The 21,446-nt window shown below is 42.2% G+C and overlaps 1 protein-coding gene across 2 annotated transcripts in view; it reads left to right on the top strand.

Moving 5' to 3' along the window:
* Positions 1-21,446, top strand: part of LOC118294487 (spectrin beta chain, non-erythrocytic 4-like) — a 67,555-nt gene that overhangs the window by 35,701 nt on the left and 10,408 nt on the right. The window contains exons 1-14 of one of the 2 annotated variants that reach the window (XM_035621651.2): positions 440-945; positions 1,677-1,823; positions 11,725-11,988; positions 14,218-14,442; positions 14,921-15,010; positions 15,226-15,504; positions 15,848-15,978; positions 17,220-17,424; positions 17,640-17,885; positions 18,126-18,260; positions 18,891-19,135; positions 20,251-20,389; positions 20,976-21,060; positions 21,199-21,395. In XM_035621651.2, coding sequence (XP_035477544.2) covers positions 1,701-1,823; positions 11,725-11,988; positions 14,218-14,442; positions 14,921-15,010; positions 15,226-15,504; positions 15,848-15,978; positions 17,220-17,424; positions 17,640-17,885; positions 18,126-18,260; positions 18,891-19,135; positions 20,251-20,389; positions 20,976-21,060; positions 21,199-21,395 — 2,364 coding nt within the window. In that variant the 5' untranslated portion in view covers positions 440-945; positions 1,677-1,700. Of the gene's footprint in view, positions 1-439; positions 946-1,676; positions 1,824-11,724; positions 11,989-14,217; positions 14,443-14,920; positions 15,011-15,225; positions 15,505-15,847; positions 15,979-17,219; positions 17,425-17,639; positions 17,886-18,125; positions 18,261-18,890; positions 19,136-20,250; positions 20,390-20,975; positions 21,061-21,198; positions 21,396-21,446 lie in introns of those variants that run through there. The other variant, XM_047335637.1, reaches the window with a different exon arrangement.

Raw genomic sequence — 21,446 nt, 5'->3', positions numbered from 1 at the left:
TCTCCTTCTTCTCTGCTTTACCACTGCAGCGGCGTCAGGCAAGCTGGAGACAGAGAGTATAGCTGCCTGGGACTGCTGCAGAGAGGAAGAGAGGGCTGGTAGAGGGGGGTGGTGCGTGTAGTGTGGAGGGCGGAGAATAAAACAGAAGCAGCGATAAGAGGAGTCGTGAGCTTGGCTGGTAGTGGAGACATGCTTCAGTCCATTAAAGCAGCTAAAACTTCTTCACCCTCACATTCGCCCATCCTCCTCCCTTTGAAACCCACCTCCCCCTCCACTTCTTCCAGCTCAGCATCACTAGCCATGACCGGTGAGCCTGGAGGCGGCGCCTGCACCCCCCCCCCCCCCCCCCCAGCTCCTTTGCTCCTCCCCACCCCCTCCTCCTCCTCCACTCCATCTCTCCTCCAACCAGCCCGCTCACTCACTCGCCTGCTCGGTGAAGGCGTGAGGCACGGGAGGAGCACCCATGCATCGGCTCGGCAGCCTGCCATTTTATTGTTTTGGGGAAAAGGATTTTTTGTCCCTTCTTCTCCATCTATCAGTCATCCTCCTTTTGCCCTCTCGCTCGTCACTGATCCACCCCTGCCCCTCCTCTCTCTCCTGGTTGAGCGTACACAGAGGAGCAAGACGAGCGAGGAGCGCAGCCTCAGTGTGAAGTCTCCAGTCTGTCTCTTCAGCCTCCAGTATTGTTCATATTTATCCTCATGGCTGGCGTTTTCCTCTCAGCGAACCTCTTGTATTCTTTTCTCACGTTCGTCTCTCCAGAAGGCACCCCTCTTTCTGCCTTTTTTTCCTTTTCATCCCTCTGCTGGTTCTCACTGTCTCCATCTGGCTCTGCGGCGAGGAGCATCTTTGCCTGTGTGTGACGGCAGACTAGTGAGGATGCGGATACCAGTGGCTGCCTGCAGCTGCCACAACCCCGTGGGCTGTTCCCGTTAAACGCCGCCGGTAAACGGGTCTCTGTAAAGTTGGGTTGGGGGAGACCAGTCACGGCTTATGGAGGTGCAGTTGGAAATGTTGAATGCAGGTGTGAGGATGTGGATGATGGAGAGATGAGGCTGCTGATGCTGACCTGAATAGGTTGGTGATGCTGTTAGCGCAGGCGTGAGGTGTGTGTTTGCCTCACACAGATTGTCTGTGTGCAAAGTGAACAGATTTGAGCGAAAGTGGAGGTGTGTGTGTGTGGGGGGGGGGGGGGGGGGGGGGGGGGGGGGGGGGGGTTGGTTGTTAACTGTGTGTTGATGCTGTGATCTGTTGTGTTGTGTGTACATGTGAATTCCTGCCGCCATGCTTGTTGGCACACATGTGTCTGCCGACATGTGCCGGCCGTGCGTCATTAAATATTCATGCCTGTGTGTTTGACCTTGCATTTCCCACTATACGCGTTGCTGGTGTGTTCCTCGACAGTACACTGTATCTTGTTTTTTTTTGCTTTTTCACACAACAGATGCTGATGAAAACATACATATGTGAATTATGACAATGCACTCTAAGTGAGTGTATGACAAACATATGTCTCCCCTGAATGCTGGACATAATTTCAGCATTTGTGTGTAAGATTAAAAAAAAAAGAAAGAAAGAGAAATCAGTTTCTACCACACCAATAGTTATTTACAGTATTGATACTCATCCAATATTGACACCTCTCTCTCTCCCTCTCTTTCATTCTCTTCGCCCAGCTTGGGGACTGGGTGTGCGAGAAGATGCTGATGGCGAGGGACAGCAGCCGAGACGAGACCCAGAATCTTCATAAGAAATGGCTGAAGCACCAGGCCTTCATGGCCGAGTTGGCCCAGAATAAGGAATGGCTTGACAAAATTGAAAAGGTGAGTGCCGCTCTCATCCAATGTTTTTTTTCTTCTCTCGCTTGAGTTTAACTGGGTCGTTCTGGTTCTGAGTGGGTTTTATCACTGTTGGCTGATCGGAAAGGGACGAATAAAACACTGTGGAATGTGGAGTTGTGTTTTTTAGTATCCAGGGTTAAGCTCTTGGAGGATGTCTGCATAGAAACAGGAATATAGAATGACATGTTTGTTTGTCGTATTGGTTTGGGGTTGTAATAGAACATGTTATTTTAGTTTGGACTTTGGCCACTGAGCTACTAAAGAACACCCTACATATCCTTATATGTGCCATGCCATTGCAGACAGTTAGACATAGAGCAGACTATAGTGGTGGAAATGTAATTTGTGTAAAGGGATTTTGATTTTTTCAGACTGTACCTCTCGACAATAAATGATTTTGTAGTTTAAAAAAAACAAATATAAAACAATATTTCTGCTATTCTTACTCAGATACTATGGAATCTTTGAAGCTTTGTCTATCATATGCTGTTTTGAGAACTCTGTTTTGACGTATACCATTATAACAGAGTTTGCATTATGGTTGTCTTCAGAGATGAAGTCAATGCTCAACATGTGTTTACACCATCATTTCTAACTCCTATAGATAAGAAAGGTGTTTTCCATCGAACATACAGTTGACAAACCATGTAATATAAGAGATAGTGTCTTGTTATATCACGTTACATGTCTACAGTAGATACCTGCTAGCTTACTGGGCAGGCCTTTAGCTAGAGAACACATTGTCCAATATAGGACTAGTGCAAGTGGTTCAATTAGCTTTGTTTGGGAAGGTTCAGAGCAACTCTGTCAAAAATCTGACTGGTCCCTTAGACCACGTTTCTGTTGAAGCTAGCATGCTAACCAGCTAGCCCCCGGCCCGAAACAGCCTGTGTCGCCTCTCCCCGACGGCGAGTTACTGCAAAGTCCAGTCGGCCTGAAGGAGTAGTGCTGCTCAGAGGCCGTATCACAGCCTCTCGTCTCGTAATCGGCAACAGGGGCTGGAAATCCCGGCAGATAAAAAACACGATCGGTGGCAAAGAAAACGTACAAATAGCATCGTCAAGAGAGAAACTACCTCCAAGGTCTGTTTGACAGCCACCACTAATGCAAACAAAGTGTGGGCAACAGTCATCAGAGTTGCACCAGCCTTCGAGTGAATGTCCTTTTGTCAAACGCGACAGTGTCAAACGTTCTTCATCAAACCGTGACAAAGCCAGTGGCAAGGACAGAAAGTATTACACAGAAATAGAGAGGGGGGGGAGAGCTGCTGTAACCTTCACCACTGAAAGGATCTGTTTCAGACTAAAGAGATTTACACAGCACATCGGCCTCTTGTCTGCGTTGGCTGCGGTCAACACAGACGTAATTGGGTGAGCCAGCGTTTCTCCAGCTACACCTCCATGTTTGACTGGGTTACACTCAGGGCTGGTATGTTCTCACCTCTGACCGGCTGCTGTGACGTGAATCTGGATGTGTAACATCATCTCTGGTCAGTAGAGCTGCAGTTCGGTGCCACATTTCCTCAGGCCATCTGTGTGTCATCGCTGATTTTTGATCCTGTTTTAACCAAAGTCACACACAGTCACACAGCATTTTTGTATCAGTGTGTCAGTGTGATGTCTTGCCTGTCACCTCATTCACTTTTTCATTCGTTTATGACGCCGTTCACTCCTGCCAAATGCTACACTGACGGGACGTTGGCCCAGACAGTTTGATCTGATCTTATACACTGTGTAACATGTTTGTAATCTTCGACATGTTAAACCTGCTGAGTGTGTGTGTGTGTGTGTGTTTGTGTGTGCGTGCCTGCGCGCGCTCGTGCGTGTGGGTTGATGATGTGAGGATGCTGACGGATGTGTAGACCGGCCTGTTTCTGTTGATGTGTTTGAAGAATTATACATATTAAAGTATACAAAGATTTGCGTTTGCATGTATTTATATGAATAATTGGCATAATTACTTTGGGAGTAGTTGAAAAATAGCTTTGGTTGTGTGAGTCGTTGCATCTCTATAAAATTTGCTGCTGCTCTAACGTTTAAAGGAGTCCACTGTAATTTTTACGCCCACAAGCTGAAGTATCAAAATATTGATGAGTGCATTTCTTTGTTTTCCTGTTCTGATAAAACAATGTGACTTGGCAAAATATAAAAAAATAACAAGCTACCCAACACTCAAATAATACTGAAATCTTAATGTATTCTCCCTTTTTGTTGGATCTTCCTTTTAAAAAATGTTCTATTTTTCCAATTTTGATATTTTTTTAGTTATTCAAAATTGCACAGTGTAAATTTGCCTTTTTGCCTCATTTATTCACTGAAGACTTGACTGTAAAGCCTGATAACACTTGCACCGCAGTGAGTCTCATTCCCATCATAACTAACGTATTTTCAAAACACAAAAAAAGGGGGTCACATTTAGATTTGGATGGTAAGGTGGTGACTGTCATTGTACTACTGTACCAAAAACATATGCATACAGTGTAAAGATGGCTCAGGGTACACCAACAAGTGTCACTAGATCGCTAAAATGTTTTTCACACTTGTGATTTAACATAACTGTGTGTGGGGCATTTTTGTTCATCATCATTTCTTCAAAGAGCTGTTTAAGAGTTTAAGACTTGGTTTCCGGGTACACGTTAAAGTTAAGGTTAAGGTGGGGGTTAAGATGTTAGAGAGGGGTTGTAGTATTTCAGTCATTGTTGTGGCTGTTGGCAGGGTTTAGCTTCTGAAGTCGTACGTGGCAGCCATGTTCACCCCCCCAAGCCTGATTCATAACCGTTGCTTAGCAAATTTTTTGCTATAGATGACATTCATAGGATTTGGCATTTTATCATGGAATTACTAACAAGGTTCTGTACACATTGCTGACTAGTATTAGAAACATGTTTTTGTCCTTTTGCCTGATGCGGTTGTGTCTCTCTGTTCGTGTCATTTGAGAGTCTCCAGTCGACAGTATGATGTGTATCAGGTATGAGCCCCTGTCTGACGTGAATGACTCCGCAAAGCACATAGTGCATGTAAAGAATATGCTTGAGCTTTTAAGAGGGAACTGAATAACTGCCCAGACAAGTTACCTGATCTGTTCAACTTAAATATCCCAGAGACTTGGTAGCTACAGATGATATTTGCCTTATGGTCACGTAGTTTCACTCGTTTGTTCACTTATTTGCCATCCAGTCCTCTTTGGCTACATAAAGTTCTCTTAAAGTGTCCACCTCCCCCGCTTTTCGTCATCAGCAGCCTCCTAAAGCCCACAGGCAGATCTGAGCCTCTAGCTACTAAAAGGCTATCATCAGGATCATTGTGTGTTTTGTCGACAGGAAAAGATGAGTTAAACTCTGTATTGTTTACACTGTTGAAAACCAAATAACTGCAACAAGAAAACTTGTGTCAGTTCTTTCAAAAAGTTGTTTTTCTGTTTGTTAAAACTTGGCTCAGACTGCAGGAGTTTCGGTATTCATAATTGATAATTAATAATTTAGGAAGAACCCATGAAACTCAGCTCAAACAATATTTTTTCTTCTGTGCCTTAAGTTAAAACCTGGGATCTTGCCTCAGGTCTAGGTGAGTGTTGGTGATAGGGGACACCCCAGCAGAGGATTATGGTTCATCTTGTGTACTGTGTCAGTTTTGTGGTGACGTTAAACGGGAGTTTCCTTGTTCCTGTGATTGCGGCGGTTGCCAGGCAACAGCTGCCCAATCCCCTCTCCCTTCACCTTGTCTTCCCTCCTCTCTTCGCACAGCTCATGTGTGAAGGTCATTCCTCCTTCCCTCCTCTCTCCAGTCCGCTCCCCTTCTAACCAGGGGACAGGAAACAGGAAGTGATGTAAGACAGAGCAAAATGAAGCTGCTTTGGAGCGTTGAGATTCATCCCACACTTGAGGTGTTAATGTGGTGTCGTATGGAGGGTTTAATCTAATGAGCTGAGGTTGACAGTGTTCTGAATGTGTAATGCAATGTTTAATCAATAACTGCTGTCACTGCAGGATGTCTGGGATTTCTTCACAGGCCAGAGAAAATGGTATAAACTATATATCAATATGTATATATATATATTGATCATATCTCTTCTTTGAAATGTAAACAAAATTTCTGAATGAATGACCTAAGAGGATTTCAAAAAAGATTAACACTGTAGTTTTACTAAAGAGGAAACAAACAGCACATATGCAAGAATACTTTGGTCGAGCCACTTCTGCAGGTTTTTGGTTTCTACCAGAAAATACAACCTGTATTTTTCTAAATAAAGAGCTGGAGATCAATGTGGCGGTCGTCTACACGCCTCCTGGAGTTGTGTTGGTTGTACAAACACACACACATTCTGTAATGTCTCCAATGTCGCTCTGCAGTGATTTAATGCCAATACAAGCTGCTGGCTGTTAAGGTTGAGCAGATTGTGTTTGTTTGTGTTTGTTTGAGTATATGGAGAAATGTCCGAGTGCACGGTGAAAATACTTTCTTCCCCATGCAGTTGTGGGGCATTTCATTTCTGCTCCCTTCTCTCCGGTTATGCTCTTCTCATTAACTCCATTCACACAGTAAGAATGACAATCTCAGCCACTGCTGCCCTGGTCCCACTTTCACAATCTCCCTCTGTGTTCACACACTAAAAAATAATTAAGTATTGATTCATTTTAGCTTCAGTTTTGGTTGTTTAGTCTTTTCTCAGTTTGTGCCGACTATTGTTTTTTCTACCTTATATTTTAAATGATAATTTTGTGTTGATTTGGATTAGTACAAGACGCCCCACTCACATACTGTATGATTCCTTGTTGGGAGACCGTTATTATATCATTGTGTTTGTTTTGTGTGAACACTAGTGGCCTGTTTTCAATGTCTTTCATCAACTTTCATCAATTTAAGTTTGACTTTGTCCGCCTAATCTTTTCAGTGCTTTGAGCTGACGTGCTAGCATTAGCATTCACTTCAAAGCACAGCTAATTTAAAAACCATTAAAAAAATCATACGCAAAAGTGTTAATGCACTTTAACGTTCCTACATAGGTCCTTTCTCTTTTTGACACGCCCATGTGACAGCTTCGCTCACAAAGCCCTGTGTGCATTAAGCTTTGACCTGTAGTTTTGTGCTGGCTCCGCAGTACGTGAGAAAGTGTGTGTGTGTGTGTGTGTGTGTCCGCGCTTGTGAGTGAGTGAGTGAGTGTGTGTGTGTGTGTGTGGGGGGGGGGGGGGGGAGTGTATGTGCTGTGAGAACATCAATGAGGCACTTTTACTCAGAGCAAGTGGTTAACTGATCTGCTGAGATCTGCTGTTATATTTGTATTCCTCTCAATCATTTCCAACTGTACTGAACTGAGAGATCGATGCTGAGTTGAAGTCCGGTTGTGTTTTTATAATTTAAAAGTAGCTGGACAGTGGTTACTATTTGAGGGCTGTAGTAGATGTCTGTTAGATTGTCTAAAGAGAGCCTCACATCACACACATTATCTTCTATCACTCCTCACCCATGAGAATGCTCGTCTCATGCCTTCACCTTGTCTCACCTATTGACTATACGGTAGATCAAAAAAAGACTTCTCCAGGAAAAGCGGGAGCCTCTAGGTTGCATGTGTGCTTTTCTGTACCTGCTGACTCTGACCTCAATATGTCTCATGGTGATACCGTGCAGTAGCTTCCTCTCCCTGGACTGTAACCTTGCTGTTAAGACTCTTATTCTTCAAAGAGGGCTGTGCTCATGCACAGCAGAACTGTTTAAAACCTACATCCGTTTTATTTTCAGCACAGTGGCAGCACAAAATTCAGTAGTCTGTTATTCCAGAAAGATTTCAAAGAAATATCAGTATTTTGTTATCAAAGATGATCAGCTTTGGGAGGACCCAATAGTAGAAGGGTTAGGTCGCACACCACATGGACGCATACACCTTGAGCAGCAGGTGACCGAATCAGCTCCCTGCCAGCTGGACCGTGTGTCATAAAACATGAAATAACCTAAAGGTTAAATAGCAAATGCACTTGTGCCCATGGGTGTGTTGGTTTTGAAACGAGTGGTCAGGCATACGAGGCAGCAGAAAGCTATTGACCAACAAAAACCTTGTGTGAAGTCAATGGTGTAGTATGAAACTGTTATCAAGATCGTAGCATAAGCCTTAATAGGTGAGTGCACCACCCACATACACTCTTCTTGTCACACACTCACAGATGATCTGCTTGTGCACTTTCACCTGGCGCCTGAGCAGATTCATTTCCTCTGCAGAGAAGCGTTCTATCTTACTACCTGGACAATCTGCACTTAATTTTAGCAATCCGCCCAAGTGCAAGTGAAGGGAATGGTTAGTTTTCTAACTAAATGAACTTGTGCCATGCACTTTAGGCCACAAGTTCAGTTCATTAAAATAGAGCCCAAAGAGGAAATAATAACAAACACAACATTTCCCACAATGAGAAGCACTTGGAGACTGGAGATAAAAAAAAACTCCCTTTTAACAGGAGGAAATTTCTAGCAGAACTGGATCATTAAACTGCTGTAAATACATGACACCCTAGAAACTCACCCTGATTAGCATGGATTTGGGACACCTTTTTTTTATCTTTATCAGCTGTGGTTTGCATGGCTTCCTGTGCAGCAGAGGATTTCCCTCACTGAAGAGTAGTAATGTGCAGAACATACATCACGCCGTTCAATAATTATTCCTTTCTAAAAATGAGCGCTACATACTGAAATGTGTCTCTTTTTGCTTGGAAGAGCAGATTTTTCCCATGCCATGTAAATATTGACACATTAGCCTCAGCAGCCTGAGCACGGCAGACACACTGACCAGCAGAGTGTCAACAGAGACGCTCAGGAGCAGATGTCTGCTGTGATATGCCAAAAATCGGTCCATCTGTTACTGTCCTGTCAGGAGTCCTCACTCTCTGTCCTTCACCAAGTTCTTCTTCTTTAGTTTGTTCTGGTTCATTACTACGAGCATTTGAATCATCTTGTCACTAATGACTTGACAGAGAATAGTGTTGAAGAGTTGATAGTGTAGAAGCATCCTGCTTTGCTGTACTAACTTTAGAATCAACGTTTTACTTTCTTGTAAAAATGTCACTATTAAAATGAGTCCTCGATCCTCAGCATCCTGTCAAAAATTTCAAAACGTGCAGGTGATCCCTTCACTTCTGCTACGTAGCCAAGAACACAACCTTTGAGGATGCAAGTGCCTTTCAAACATTCCGCCCACAGTTTTATAACGCAGACTGATCTTCAGTGATCCACTTTTAACTTTATAGAGCCACACATGGATTTTTCCATTTGCTGTTATAATAATCTGTATCAGCAGTGGAATGCATGGTCCTCTTTGGACCGAGTATGTGTGGGTGAGGCTGCTCAAGCCCAAGCAGCCCACCCACTCACTGCAGGAACACCGCACCACAACGAAAGCTGACGCAACACACCCGCAGAGGAAATCACAGGGCCGTGAGCGGTGTAGTGTGACCCATTGTACGGTATCTGATTTAACCTGGAGGGGTCCATCGTAGCCCCCTCCTCTGCACGTCACCAGAACAACTGTAAACAAACTGCAGTTCTTCAATGAAGACATTTGTTTTATTTATTTTTTCAATCCTCTTTCTTCCTCAGTCGTACACCACTGACTCAGGAATCAGCAAACTGTTTACACTTCGAATGTACTTTATGATATGTTTAATTGTGGAAAATTGACGAAGCTCATATTATTCATGCAATATATATTTTCCATATATAAATATCTCATACATTGAGTCATATATGGCACCTGCAAAGTATTGTGAAGTATATCAAACACAATATTATAAGAGCAGTTATTGCCACTTAGTACATAATTTACTTTATACCAATACAGTACCATTTACAGTACATAACACATACACTGCATCTGATTAGAAAATTATTGGACAGTAATTAAAACATTTTAAGAATAAATAAACACATGTTTCAAAGTGTTGGTAAAGATCATTTAGATATTTTTTTGTAAATTCAAATATATTTTGTAATAATCAACATATTTGGCAATAATCCAGACTTTTTGGTGACCGACTGGCGATCTGTCCAGGGTAAACCCTGTCCATTTCCCAGTGTCGGCTGGGACGGAATCCAGCGCCTTCCCCCATGCGACCCTCAAAGGATCAACAAAATGATTGATTGATTTTGAGGGCAATGGTTGGTTTTGGCAGACCTCAAACCTGCATCGTTTTTATACCTTGGACCTGACTTGGAAGAGATTTCTCGAACCATGCTCACATAGCAGGTCGGGGGTGTGGGGGCGATGGGGTGGGGTTTACTGGAAATCATTTCATGGCATCAGTGTCCTCCCGTTTCCAGACATCGGGAAGCTCTCTGTGCCTGTAGATGTTATCAAATCCTGTGTGAGTTGGGCAGGATGTTGTCCTCTGCAGATGATGAGTCACTCACTGCACAAAGTGACTTAAACGTTCTGGTGAAATGTATTGGAAGAGACTGAAATTACAGCACCAAATGAGGGTCAGAATAACAAGTCCACATCATTTGGTATACAAACACTGAACACAACAAAATTTGATGTGCTGCCCTAAATTAAGGCTGCAATACTTAAAGTATCACGTATATGAGTTAAGATTTCATTCTGGTTTGAGTGTATCAATGCAAGAGAAGTTCTAAATGTAAATGTATTTTCAGATTCAGAATATATAATTGAAAAGAAGCTGCACCATTTATAAATAAGTGAAGTAAATTAATGAATTGGTGAAGTATTATTGACACTGAATGATTAATACATTTGTAAAGTCATCAGTTATTATAGTCTGGGTTAAGTTACTTTCCCCAGCATTCGTTTTCAGTTTGACGCAGGTTTTAAATTTCTGTCTTTGGTTTGTTTAGTTTTTTCCCCATCATATTTGATTTTATCTTTGTTTGTTTTTCTTTCTCTCTGTGTTACTCAAACACACATACCCCCCCCCCCCACCACCACACACACACACACACACACACACACACACACATCAAAACACAGACTGCACATGCGAATTACAATTGGATGTGGGAAGGATTGTGCTGTGGGGGAGGCTAAATAGAGAAAAAAACAGAAAGGGAGCAGGTGTCCAAAAGAATGGTTGTGTGTGTGTGTGTGTGTGTGTGTGTGTGTGTGTGTGTGTGTGTGTGTGTGCGTGTGCAAGGGGGCTTCAGAACAGGGAGAGGTACAAAGGGGAGGCAGAAATATGAAAAAGAACAGAGAGAGAGAGGGGGAGGGGAGTGTGAGGTAATTTATGAGGCATTTTAACGCAGTGAGGTTTAATCTCTTTTCACACACACACCCGCGCACGCCTCCTAACCCAGTTCCACAGTGTCTACACATAATTATCTCGACATCCAGTGAATATTTGTGGATGTGATGAAACAGAGAGAAGCGTTGGATTCATGCCTCCCATATATATTGACCTTGACTGGTCATGATTATTTGATGATTATGAATATGTTTCATTGTTGATTTATCTCCTGATTATGTTCTGAATTAAGTGTTTAATTACATTAATTATATGATCATTATGGAAAGGCCTGCAATAGCTTGCCAGAGCTGGAGGTGAAGTTTGGTTTGATAAGCAGCACAAACCCCAAAATATTCGGCATTTATGTTCATTTTAATAAATACAGTTAGATAGTCATTCATGTGGCCTGAATGAGCTCATTTTATCAGACATATGATCCGATTTTCAAGTTTCTTTTGGCATTAATCTGCATAGTGAGGAGGAAAAATGTGATTTATATGAAACTTCCCAGGTGGTGTGCAGAGACAAAGATTCATAAGAAGGTCTTACTTTTTCTCCTTAATAATCATAACAGGTTGTGTTTAGATTCCCCCCCCCCCCACAATATTTAGCTGTAGTGTTACATTTTCTTACATCTGTCTCACCTCTCCCTCTGTCCTCTTCCAGGAGGGCCAGCAGCTGATCCACGAGAAGCCGGAGCTCAGCCCTGTGGTCCGGAGGAAGCTGGAGGAGATCAGGGAGTGCTGGCTGGATCTGGAGAGCACCACCCAGGCCAAAGCCCGCCAGCTCTTTGAGGCCAACAAGGCCGACCTGCTGGTGCAGAGCTACGAAAGCCTGGACCAGAGGCTGGGCCAGCTGGAAGGTCAACTGGCCTACGTGGACCAGGGACAGGACCTCACCACCGTCAACAAGCAGCTCAAAAAACTACAGGTACATAGGAGTAAAAAACATTATGGAAAAAAACATTTAACATGAAAACGATAAAAACGTGAAAACATTCCCTTTCTATAACCTCTAGCTAAATGATTTACAAACTTCTTGAGGCTTGAGGATTCATAATTAGAGTCTGTCACACATCACAGTAAAATTAAGTAATAGTGAGTCATCTCTCGTTTATCATTGTCTTTGACTATTTTCTACATTGCAAAGGTATTTTCTTAGTGATAAAAAAAAGTAATATTTACCTGTTAAATGTACAGGAATGTAATTTAATTGTGTATCGATTATACCTACGGAAGGTCAACCTATAGTACTGCTGCTCTTTGTTTTTCATCTGGGTTGCTTTTTTGTTGTAGGCCCATTATTTACTGTGGGATTTATTGAAGCATTGTTCTGGCACTTTTTGATTCTCTGTTCTCTTCTTTTCATAGCAAAAAAAAGTTTTAATGATCACATTTCTGAGATTAATTTACTTTTTTGTCAGCTATTTGAAAGAAGTTGGGCAAAAATCATGATATTGTGTATAATTTGACCTAAATGGTGATTGTGATTTTGTCGCTCTGCTTCTTACATTGCACATCATGTTTGAAAAATGACTCACAACGTCTCTCACCGTGTGTCCGCAACACTTTCCGTTGAGCTTTTCATTTCATTTCAGCAAAGTCAGACTCTTTTATTTTTCTCGCCAGCATTCATTTTTAATTTGGCCTGATGGTATTTGGAAACACTTTCAGCCTTCATGCCCATGTCCAGTAAGCTTTCATAAGAGTTTCATCCCAAGATCATTTTGCAGAGGCTGATGAATGGAAGGTATTGATTCATATATTTTTGAATACACCTGAATTTTACTTTTGTTGGCCAGTTAAATCAACAGCTGTTGATGCCCTTTGTTGGACTATTTGCTCTACTGGATCCCTTTCATCTGTCAGTCCAGTGTTTAGTTATTTCACTATACGACCAACTAATTGATGTTTCATACTTGCATTGAATCATCAGCTGTTCTATTTAAATTTTGAACACAGAGAACTGGTTATGAAAAGTGATAAGTCCTGGATCTGCAACTTTAATCAAACCAATTCAGTGAAAATAGGTTCAAAACTTTTTTTGTCATCCTGCTTACAAATGCAGTAAACAAACAAATCAGCAGATATTGGTGATATATCTTGTGTAAATTAAGTTGTAAACATGTCGCCTTTTCTGTACTTGTGATGTTGGGATGTAATTTTTCACTTGCCCTTCAGAAGCCCTGGTTTTGGAGTCAGTGTCTTTACGCATTGAAAAAAGCAGGCAGGCGTGAGCTGGGCTGACATGCGGGTTCATCCTTTCATCAACTCATCATTTCACCAGACATCTCTCACTCTCCTCTCCCACAGCATGCCGCTTACAGCTTCCTTTAACAGGCCTGCCATTAGCACTGCTTTCCCACATCATCTTAACTCCACTACCCAGCATCCATCCTGACAAGGGGTACAGTAACCTTCACTACACTTCATGTCTGCCAGCTACTCTTCTGCTGCTCTGGGTTGTTTTCAGTCTCATCTGCTCTGATGTCCATCATTTATCAAAAGATGACATTTTTTGTGAACTAAACGTAGAAGACATTTCAATATATGAATAATCCTATATCTTTGTCAAAAGATTGCCATTATTGCAGGTATGATTTCAATTATGATTCTTCTACCATTTTTACTTTAATAAATAATAGCAGGCTCTAAAAGAAACATGTATAAATAAATAATTATTGTGATTGTGTCATCCTGTTTGGACAGGCTACAAATGGTGACACCATATGCTGTGTTTCTTTCCTCATTATTGTGTAACTATACACTGTAAACATAATACTTTTGTATTGTATTTGAAAACATTGTGGTCAGTTAAAAAACTGATAATTTTGGATTGTAAATTTGATGAAAAATATGTTTCAATCCGAGTCAAAAAACGTATTAAAAACAACTGTACTTAAGTTCATTGTCAACAGAAAGCTACAGTCAAATTATACTAATTTCTGCATTTCTGTCACACTCTTCACATCCCATTCATCCCATCTTCATCTTTTCTCCCATGACTATGTATTTATTATTCACCGCCCAATTTATAATCTTTTCCTATTTACATTCCTCCATCTCTCTCTCTCCTAACATATCCTCTATTCCTCCATCTGTTTTCATAACTTCTTCTCTCCGGCCCTTTACTGGCCTCCTCCTCTTCCTCCCCCTTTAGACCATGGAGACCCACATGGAGGAGTGGTATAAGGAGGTGGGGCAGCTTCAGGTGCAGGCGGCCTCCATACCACAGCAGACGCAGATCAGGGAGAAGGTTGCAGTGCGTCAAAGCACCGTGGAGGACAGGATGGTGCGTCTGATCGAGCCGCTGAAGGAGCGACGGCGCATCCTGTTGGCGTCTAAGGAAGTCCACCAAGTCGGACGAGACCTGGAGGATGAGATTGTGAGTTGGGGGGCTGTCAGTGACATGTGCACACAGTACAATGGACAGAGAGCCTCCAGAGGTCAATATTAAATTATCATGTTATACGTAGCCTGAACTCCTGATGGATTTCTTCATGTCGCTCATATTTTCACATTTTTCATGTTCTTGTATTTTTTCTATGCAGTCTTGAAATAACTCAACGCAGCTCAACCCTTTTGTCATGACACACACTGTTTCAAAAGTTTAATTAGATTCCAACCATAAATTCAATTCACATGTGATCACAGCCAGCAGATAATAAATAAAATATATTATCAATGAAATATGGCAGGATATTTGTAAATTTGAATTTCATAAAGTTAACATAAAAATCCTCTGTGAAAGTGTGAAAATTGCTTCAACTTATTATACACATGCATACATTTTGTAATGGTACATTTAAAGTACTTGCTCTGCAAATATGCACTCTTTTTTCAAATGTGCGTTTTGGTTGTAGTTGTGGGTCCAGGAGCGCCTCCCGATGGCCATGTCTCAGGAGCACGGTTCCTCTTTGCAGGCCGTCCAGCAGCTCATGAAGAAGAATCAGGTAAGGAAATCGACCAGAGTCTGACTCCCCCTGTTGATAAATCATCATCACACTAACTCAAAGCTACAGTAGCCACGTCACAAAAAGATGGATACAGATAAAATGTGACAGATGATGAAAACTTATGTAGCATATGATGTAACCTCACTCAAAATACAACATCAATGTTTGTTGAACAACACTATTTTAAACCGTCACCTCTGCTTCTCCTCCAGACACTACAGAGGGAGCTGCAGGGTCACAGGAGCAGGATTGACGATGTCCTGGAGAGGGCCGGGATCATTGCCTCCATACGCAGCCCAGAGGCCGACTACGCCAGGGCAGGCCACGACCAGCTGGCCCACATGTGGGCTCTGCTCTGGGCCGAGACCGAGAGGAGGCAACTGGTCCTGGACGCCATGTACCAGGCTCAGCAGTACTACTTTGACACAGCCGAAGTGGAGGCCTGGCTGAGCGAGCAGGAGCTGCACATGATGAACGAGGAGAAGGGGAAGGTGAGCGCGTGATTGTCTGAAATATCCTGGTCTTTTTCAATGAAAAATAAATAAAAGAAACAATATATTGTTCATTATCTGTTTCAAAATCACTACATGTGATCTGTTAACATTAGGAATTAATTTCCTCGTAAAGTTTGAGTCATTAGAAGAACAACTTTTATGGAAATCTTTGTGAAAGGTTTAAGCACAAAAGATTTGATCTCAAATCAATAGTAGTTCTCTGACATTCATCAAATTTGTTTGTCTTTACATAGAGGCAGGATTGAGCATTTGTGCTGTGCCTGTACGCTATTGTGTGTCAAGTGAATCTTCCTTGTGTGTCGCTTCCTCCTCCCACCAGGATGAGCCGAGCACACTGCAGCTTCTGAAGAAGCACTTGGTGCTGGAACAGACCATCGAGGACTATGCAGAGACCATCGGCCTGCTGTCACAGCAGTGTCGGCAGCTGCTGGAGATGGGGCATCCGGACTGGTGAGTGTGTAAACACACACATGCACATAAACCTAGACAATCAATTTTTTCTAATTTTCTTTCACTACAAAATAAACTACAGAGATGCTCATATTTCCTGGATTGTAACCACAACCATAAAAACACTGCTACTTACTCCACTCAGAACAATTGGATCACTGACATTAAATCATTACTGAATTTCCTTAAACTAATATGTGAAAAGTTAGACATTGATCATTACACATTCTCAAATCTGTCATCAAGAAAAACTCACAACCTCTACTTCGAACACCACGTCAATCATTTCACTAGATCGGCCGATTTCTGCTTAAGAAACATATCCATTCTCTGTCCATCACTGTCCTCTGCTGCTGAAGCCAATTCCTTCTTCACATCCAGAATTGACTGCCGCAAAACAGTATTCTTTATTGTACATCATCTAAAATCCAAAATAATTTCCAGTACATCCAGAACTATGTTGACCCCATTGCTCTGTACTCGAGACACCTCTGCTCTGCTCCTCTGTTGGCGAACTCCTGTCCACGGCACTCGTGTTCATCACCGGACCTGGGGCGTCACAACCTGTGGAACCCCCTCCCCTAATCACATTAGAGACTGCACTGATCTGTTTATGTTCAAATCACTACTCAATACCTACCTGATGGAACTGCCGTTAATGTGTGATTAATATTAGGTGTCATGCATTTTATAGCATTGTTTTCTATGATCCTTTTTATGAATGTATAGTGAGTTCACACACAATGGATATAATTCAGTTTTTGAATAAATTGGCTGACCTGTCAAAGACAATTATCGAGACTCGACCGTTGTTTAAGAAAACCAAAAGGGTCAAGCTTTTCTTGTAACTAATGAAACACACAACAAATGAATGATGAGTCAGAGGAACACCAACAATTCAAGCCATGAATTTGTCATTCACACTGAATGAATGCATTTGTACCGATCCATGACGATAATATATTTATTTTTTTTTAAAAATGCTCTCAGCACTGCTGACATTATTCTTGCATATTGAAAATGGAGGCTAATAGATGAACGAATAGATACATTTTGCTTCATATATATTATTCACAAAGCTTTAACCCAAACACCAGTGCCCTGATCGTTTTTACCTCTGATACCTGCTGAGTACCTGCTGGTAACTGAATGTTAACGCCACAGCTCTCCCTGTTTTTTTGTGGGGTTTTTTTTTTGTTGTACTTGTCCTGACACACTTTCTCTGCTCCTTTCGACGACAGCGAGCAGATCAGCAAGCGCCAGTCGCAGATCGACCGTCTGTACGTGTCCCTGAAGGACCTGGTGGAGGAGAGGAAGAGTCGTCTGGAGCAGCAGTACTGGCTCTACCAGCTCAACAGAGAGGTGGACGAGCTGGAGCAGTGGATTGCTCAGAGGGAGGTGGTTGCCAGCTCGCCTGAACTGGGTCAAGACTATGAGCATGTGACAGTAAGTGTGTCGACGGATGATGGATGCAAATGAATAATAGATTTTAAAAGTATTCAAGTACATTTTCAAATTTGAAAAAAACAACAACACTGGTCTCACTTGACAGCAGCTAAGAATTCTTTTCTGTGAATGAAAGACTTTTTCACTGTTTACTAAGAAAATAAAAACAAGGCTTCAACATCTTTCTTTTTCCATTGCTTTCTTACCTCCAACAGGTCCTGCAGGAGAAGTTCACAGAGTTTGCATCAGAGACGGGCAATGTGGGGCAGGAACGAGTGACGGCTGTCAACCAGATGGTGGACGAGCTTATCGACTATGGCCACTCGGAGGCCGCCACCATCGCCGAGTGGAAGGATGGGGTGAACGAGGCCTGGGCCGACCTACTGGAGCTCATAGAGACCCGGGCGCAGATGCTTGCCGCCTCACACCAGCTGCACAAGTTCTTCTCTGACTGCAGAGAGGTAATGTTTCTGAGGAGCAAAGCTGATGTTGAGTGATATAAGTATAATACAAGAAGATGCAAGAAGAACGGTATGCTGTAGTGGGGTTTTGTAGTTGTAATTTTCAATAAACACAATACTGAGCAACATTTAATTCTAATATTTTTTAATATCGTGAACCTTTGGCTTCAAGTGTACCTGAAAGATACTTGCATGCCTGGTTACAGAACATTTCTGATTTCCGTTTTTTGTTTTTTGCAGGTTTTTGCTCAAATTGAGGACAAACATCGAAGATTGCCAGAAGTTCGGGCTCGGCAGGGCAGCACTGCCAACACCAGCACCCTGCAGAGACTCCTGCACAGCTTCGAACAGGACATACAGCTGCTGGTCACACAGGTACAGCAACATGCAGATGAGCAGACAGCATGTAAAATCACCTGCTTCCATATTCGTTTGCCCCAGGACTCCAGGACGCCAGGGAAGAATCAGAGAAAGTCCCTTCAGTGATGTTCACTCTGTAATGGTCCAAACACTTTGCCACATTTACTCCTGCAGCAGATGATTGTTTGGCTGTTTGTTTGTCTCTTCATACATTCCAAAAGCCCCAGTTCACACTGACTAAATTGTGTATCTAGATCTATAAAAAATAAACATATATAAAGAGATATTTTTCAAAACTATGGAATAAAACTTGAATTGAAAACAGAGTGATAGTAAAGAATATCAAAGAGTTTGAGTCTGAATCTTGCAATCTTGCAAAACTACTGTCTTACTCTGCATTTTAATTTTGTTTGTTCAGTCTGTGTCTTGCACCTGGGAAACAGAAACCGTGCATTTTTACTGAAGAACGATGCAAAAGCCACTCTGGTGACAGTGCCTGTGCCATTTGGCCTTGACTAAACACAGCTGCACTGACAGCTGTGTTCTCTGCGTCATATAGAAAACAAACTTTTTTTTTTTAAATATGTGATTCTTCCTTGTTCAGCTTCGCTTCTTCCTAAAAGTCTGCTCTCCCTAAACCTCCAGGTGCGTCAGCTACAGGAGAGTGCAGCCCAGCTGAGGACGGTGTATGCCGGCGAGAAGGCCGAAGCCATCGCATGCCGCGAGCATGAAGTGATGCAGTGCTGGAAGGAGCTGCTTACGTCCTGTGAGGAGTGTCGAGTGCAAATCACCACCGAGACAGACAAGCTTAGGTTCTTCGGCCTGGTCCGAGATCAGATCATGTGGATGGACTCAATCATCTGTCAGATAGGGACGGGAGAGAAGCCCAGGTATTTGCAGCACCGGAGCAGGGAAAAAAGAATCCGTGTCAACCTCCGGGTTGAATAAAAGTGGTTTGCAGTGTGAACTGCTATCACAGGATAACACATAATCTATAATGATTAGAAAGATCGGCAGTGTAGTTTCATCATATCATAGGTTTTTATGGTTATTAGCTCTGTTACTTAACAGACTAGGTAAAAAAATTGAGCACCGCCTTAGTTCAGGCAGGCCACAGGTCAAGCTCAGCCACTTGACTATCCTATGCATCAGATCTCTATGGCAGCCAATTTCGCATCCACATTAAATTGGCAAAGCTCATATTGCTCCTTATCATACTGTATCTGACTTAATTAGTGTCATGTGTTGTCATTGATGCCTGCTCTGTTTTGCGTTTGGGGTCTTTAGCTGCTGCTCCCCTGCCTACCTTTCCATTAAGGCTCATTGAATGGCAGGGAGATGGGCTCTCCATATGCACATGGAAGGGCAGGGAGAGCAATACCGCCAAATACAACTAATTGCGTTTATTGAAAAGAATTAATTTTGGTCATGAACTGAATTACTTTGATTATCAGATAGTATTTAGTGCAATTCCCAGAAAGTAAATAGCCAGTTATGCTCATATTCAGGCTTCAAGTGTTTTTTGATTTCAAGTAAAATGGGAGAGTAGAAATTCTGAAATCTGAATTGTTTTTAATCCAGTGTAATCTGTGATCTAAACCAATTTCACACCCAGCAATATTTACCAAATTTAACAGTTACTCATCCCTGTTCACAATTTTTAATTCACAGAACTAAACAGTCTGCTTCACAACACAACAATTACATGTTATAATTAATGTTGCGAAATTTTCTCATGTTAAGTAATTTAACATGACCTAAATACTTATTAAATATTTTTTTTTTATGTTTGTACAGCAGGACTGTATTTCTGTTCTCTGGTATGGTCATACACATTCCGTTATTTCTTCAAAAATGCAGTTAAGTCGTACTTATCTGAAGTCGTGTGGTTAACTGTGGTACAGTGCAGTAGCTTGCGTGGTTAAAATTAAAAAAGTAAGCAGTGTGTTGATGTTTGTGCACTGGACTGAGTTAAGGGTTTTTTTGTGGTATGTGGTTCCTGCAGGGACGTCTCCTCGGTGGAAGTGCTGATGAATTATCACCAGAGTCTGAACAGCGAAGTCGAGGCTCGCAGCAGGAGCACACTCGAGTGTATCGAGATGGGAAAGACCTTGTTGGCTGCTGGAAACCCCGCGGCTGAAGAGGTGAGATGAGGAAACACGATGAAGATTACGAACTTGAGTTGAACTCTAATGATTAGCAAGGGAAAGTGGTTCAAAGAAAACTAAAAAGAATTAAACTACACTATTTTTCCATAGCACCTTCTTCACAAAATTCCTGATGTGGACAGGTAGCCAGTAAACCTGTAAGATTCATCAACTTGTTTGAGAAAAAAAATTAATGACTTTGAAAGTTGAGATGTTTCACGTTAAAGCAACACAGATCAAAACCCAGGAATCAGACCCTTTTAGAAATCTTGAATTGTACCCTAAAGTACTTTCAGTTGATTGAATAAGTCCTTAAATCTGGTCGTCAATCTGGCTCAATGAACACTAACAACAGAGATATATTTACATAAACCCCAAAAATACCTTCCAGTGTGAAAGCCACACAAAATAAGCTTTCATAAGGACATGTTTTTGAGTTTGGATGGATGGATGGATGGAGTACTTTATTAATCCCAATAGGAAATCCCAAATCAAAAGTAGACAGTATGTCTGGAAATATTCTGCACGTGGTTAGCACTGATTTTGAGACTGATGTCTGTGACTTTGTGATTTTGATTCTCAGATCAAGGAGAAGCTGGACAAGGTGGTTGCTAAGCAACATGATCTGTCTGAGAAGTGGGACAAGCACTGGGATGCCCTACAGCAATGTATGAGGAATGAATGCAAGCACACACGCATACACAAACAAACCTTAAAGCTTACATAAACATATACAGATGTACAAAGAGAATTGAGGAATATTTCCTTTTTAGATTTTTATGTTTGTGTCTCCTCCCCCCCTTCAGTGCTGGAAGTTCACCAGTTCGCCCAGGAAGCAGTGGTGGCCGAGGCTTGGCTGACCGCTCAGGAGCCGCTCATTAGCAGCAGTGAGCTGGGCGCCAGTGTAGACGAGGTAGAGCAACTGATTCGTCGACATGAAGCCTTCCGCAAAGCTGCTGCCACCTGGGAGGAGCGATTCAGCTCACTGCGACGACTCACTACGGTAATATTATCATCATCATCATTGTCGCGTAAATATAGGCACAATCAGAGT

Source organism: Scophthalmus maximus, chromosome 11 (genome assembly GCF_022379125.1).
Source record: "Scophthalmus maximus strain ysfricsl-2021 chromosome 11, ASM2237912v1, whole genome shotgun sequence".
Lineage (NCBI taxonomy): Eukaryota > Metazoa > Chordata > Actinopteri > Pleuronectiformes > Scophthalmidae > Scophthalmus > Scophthalmus maximus.
This window is presented reverse-complemented; position numbering and strand designations above follow the sequence as displayed.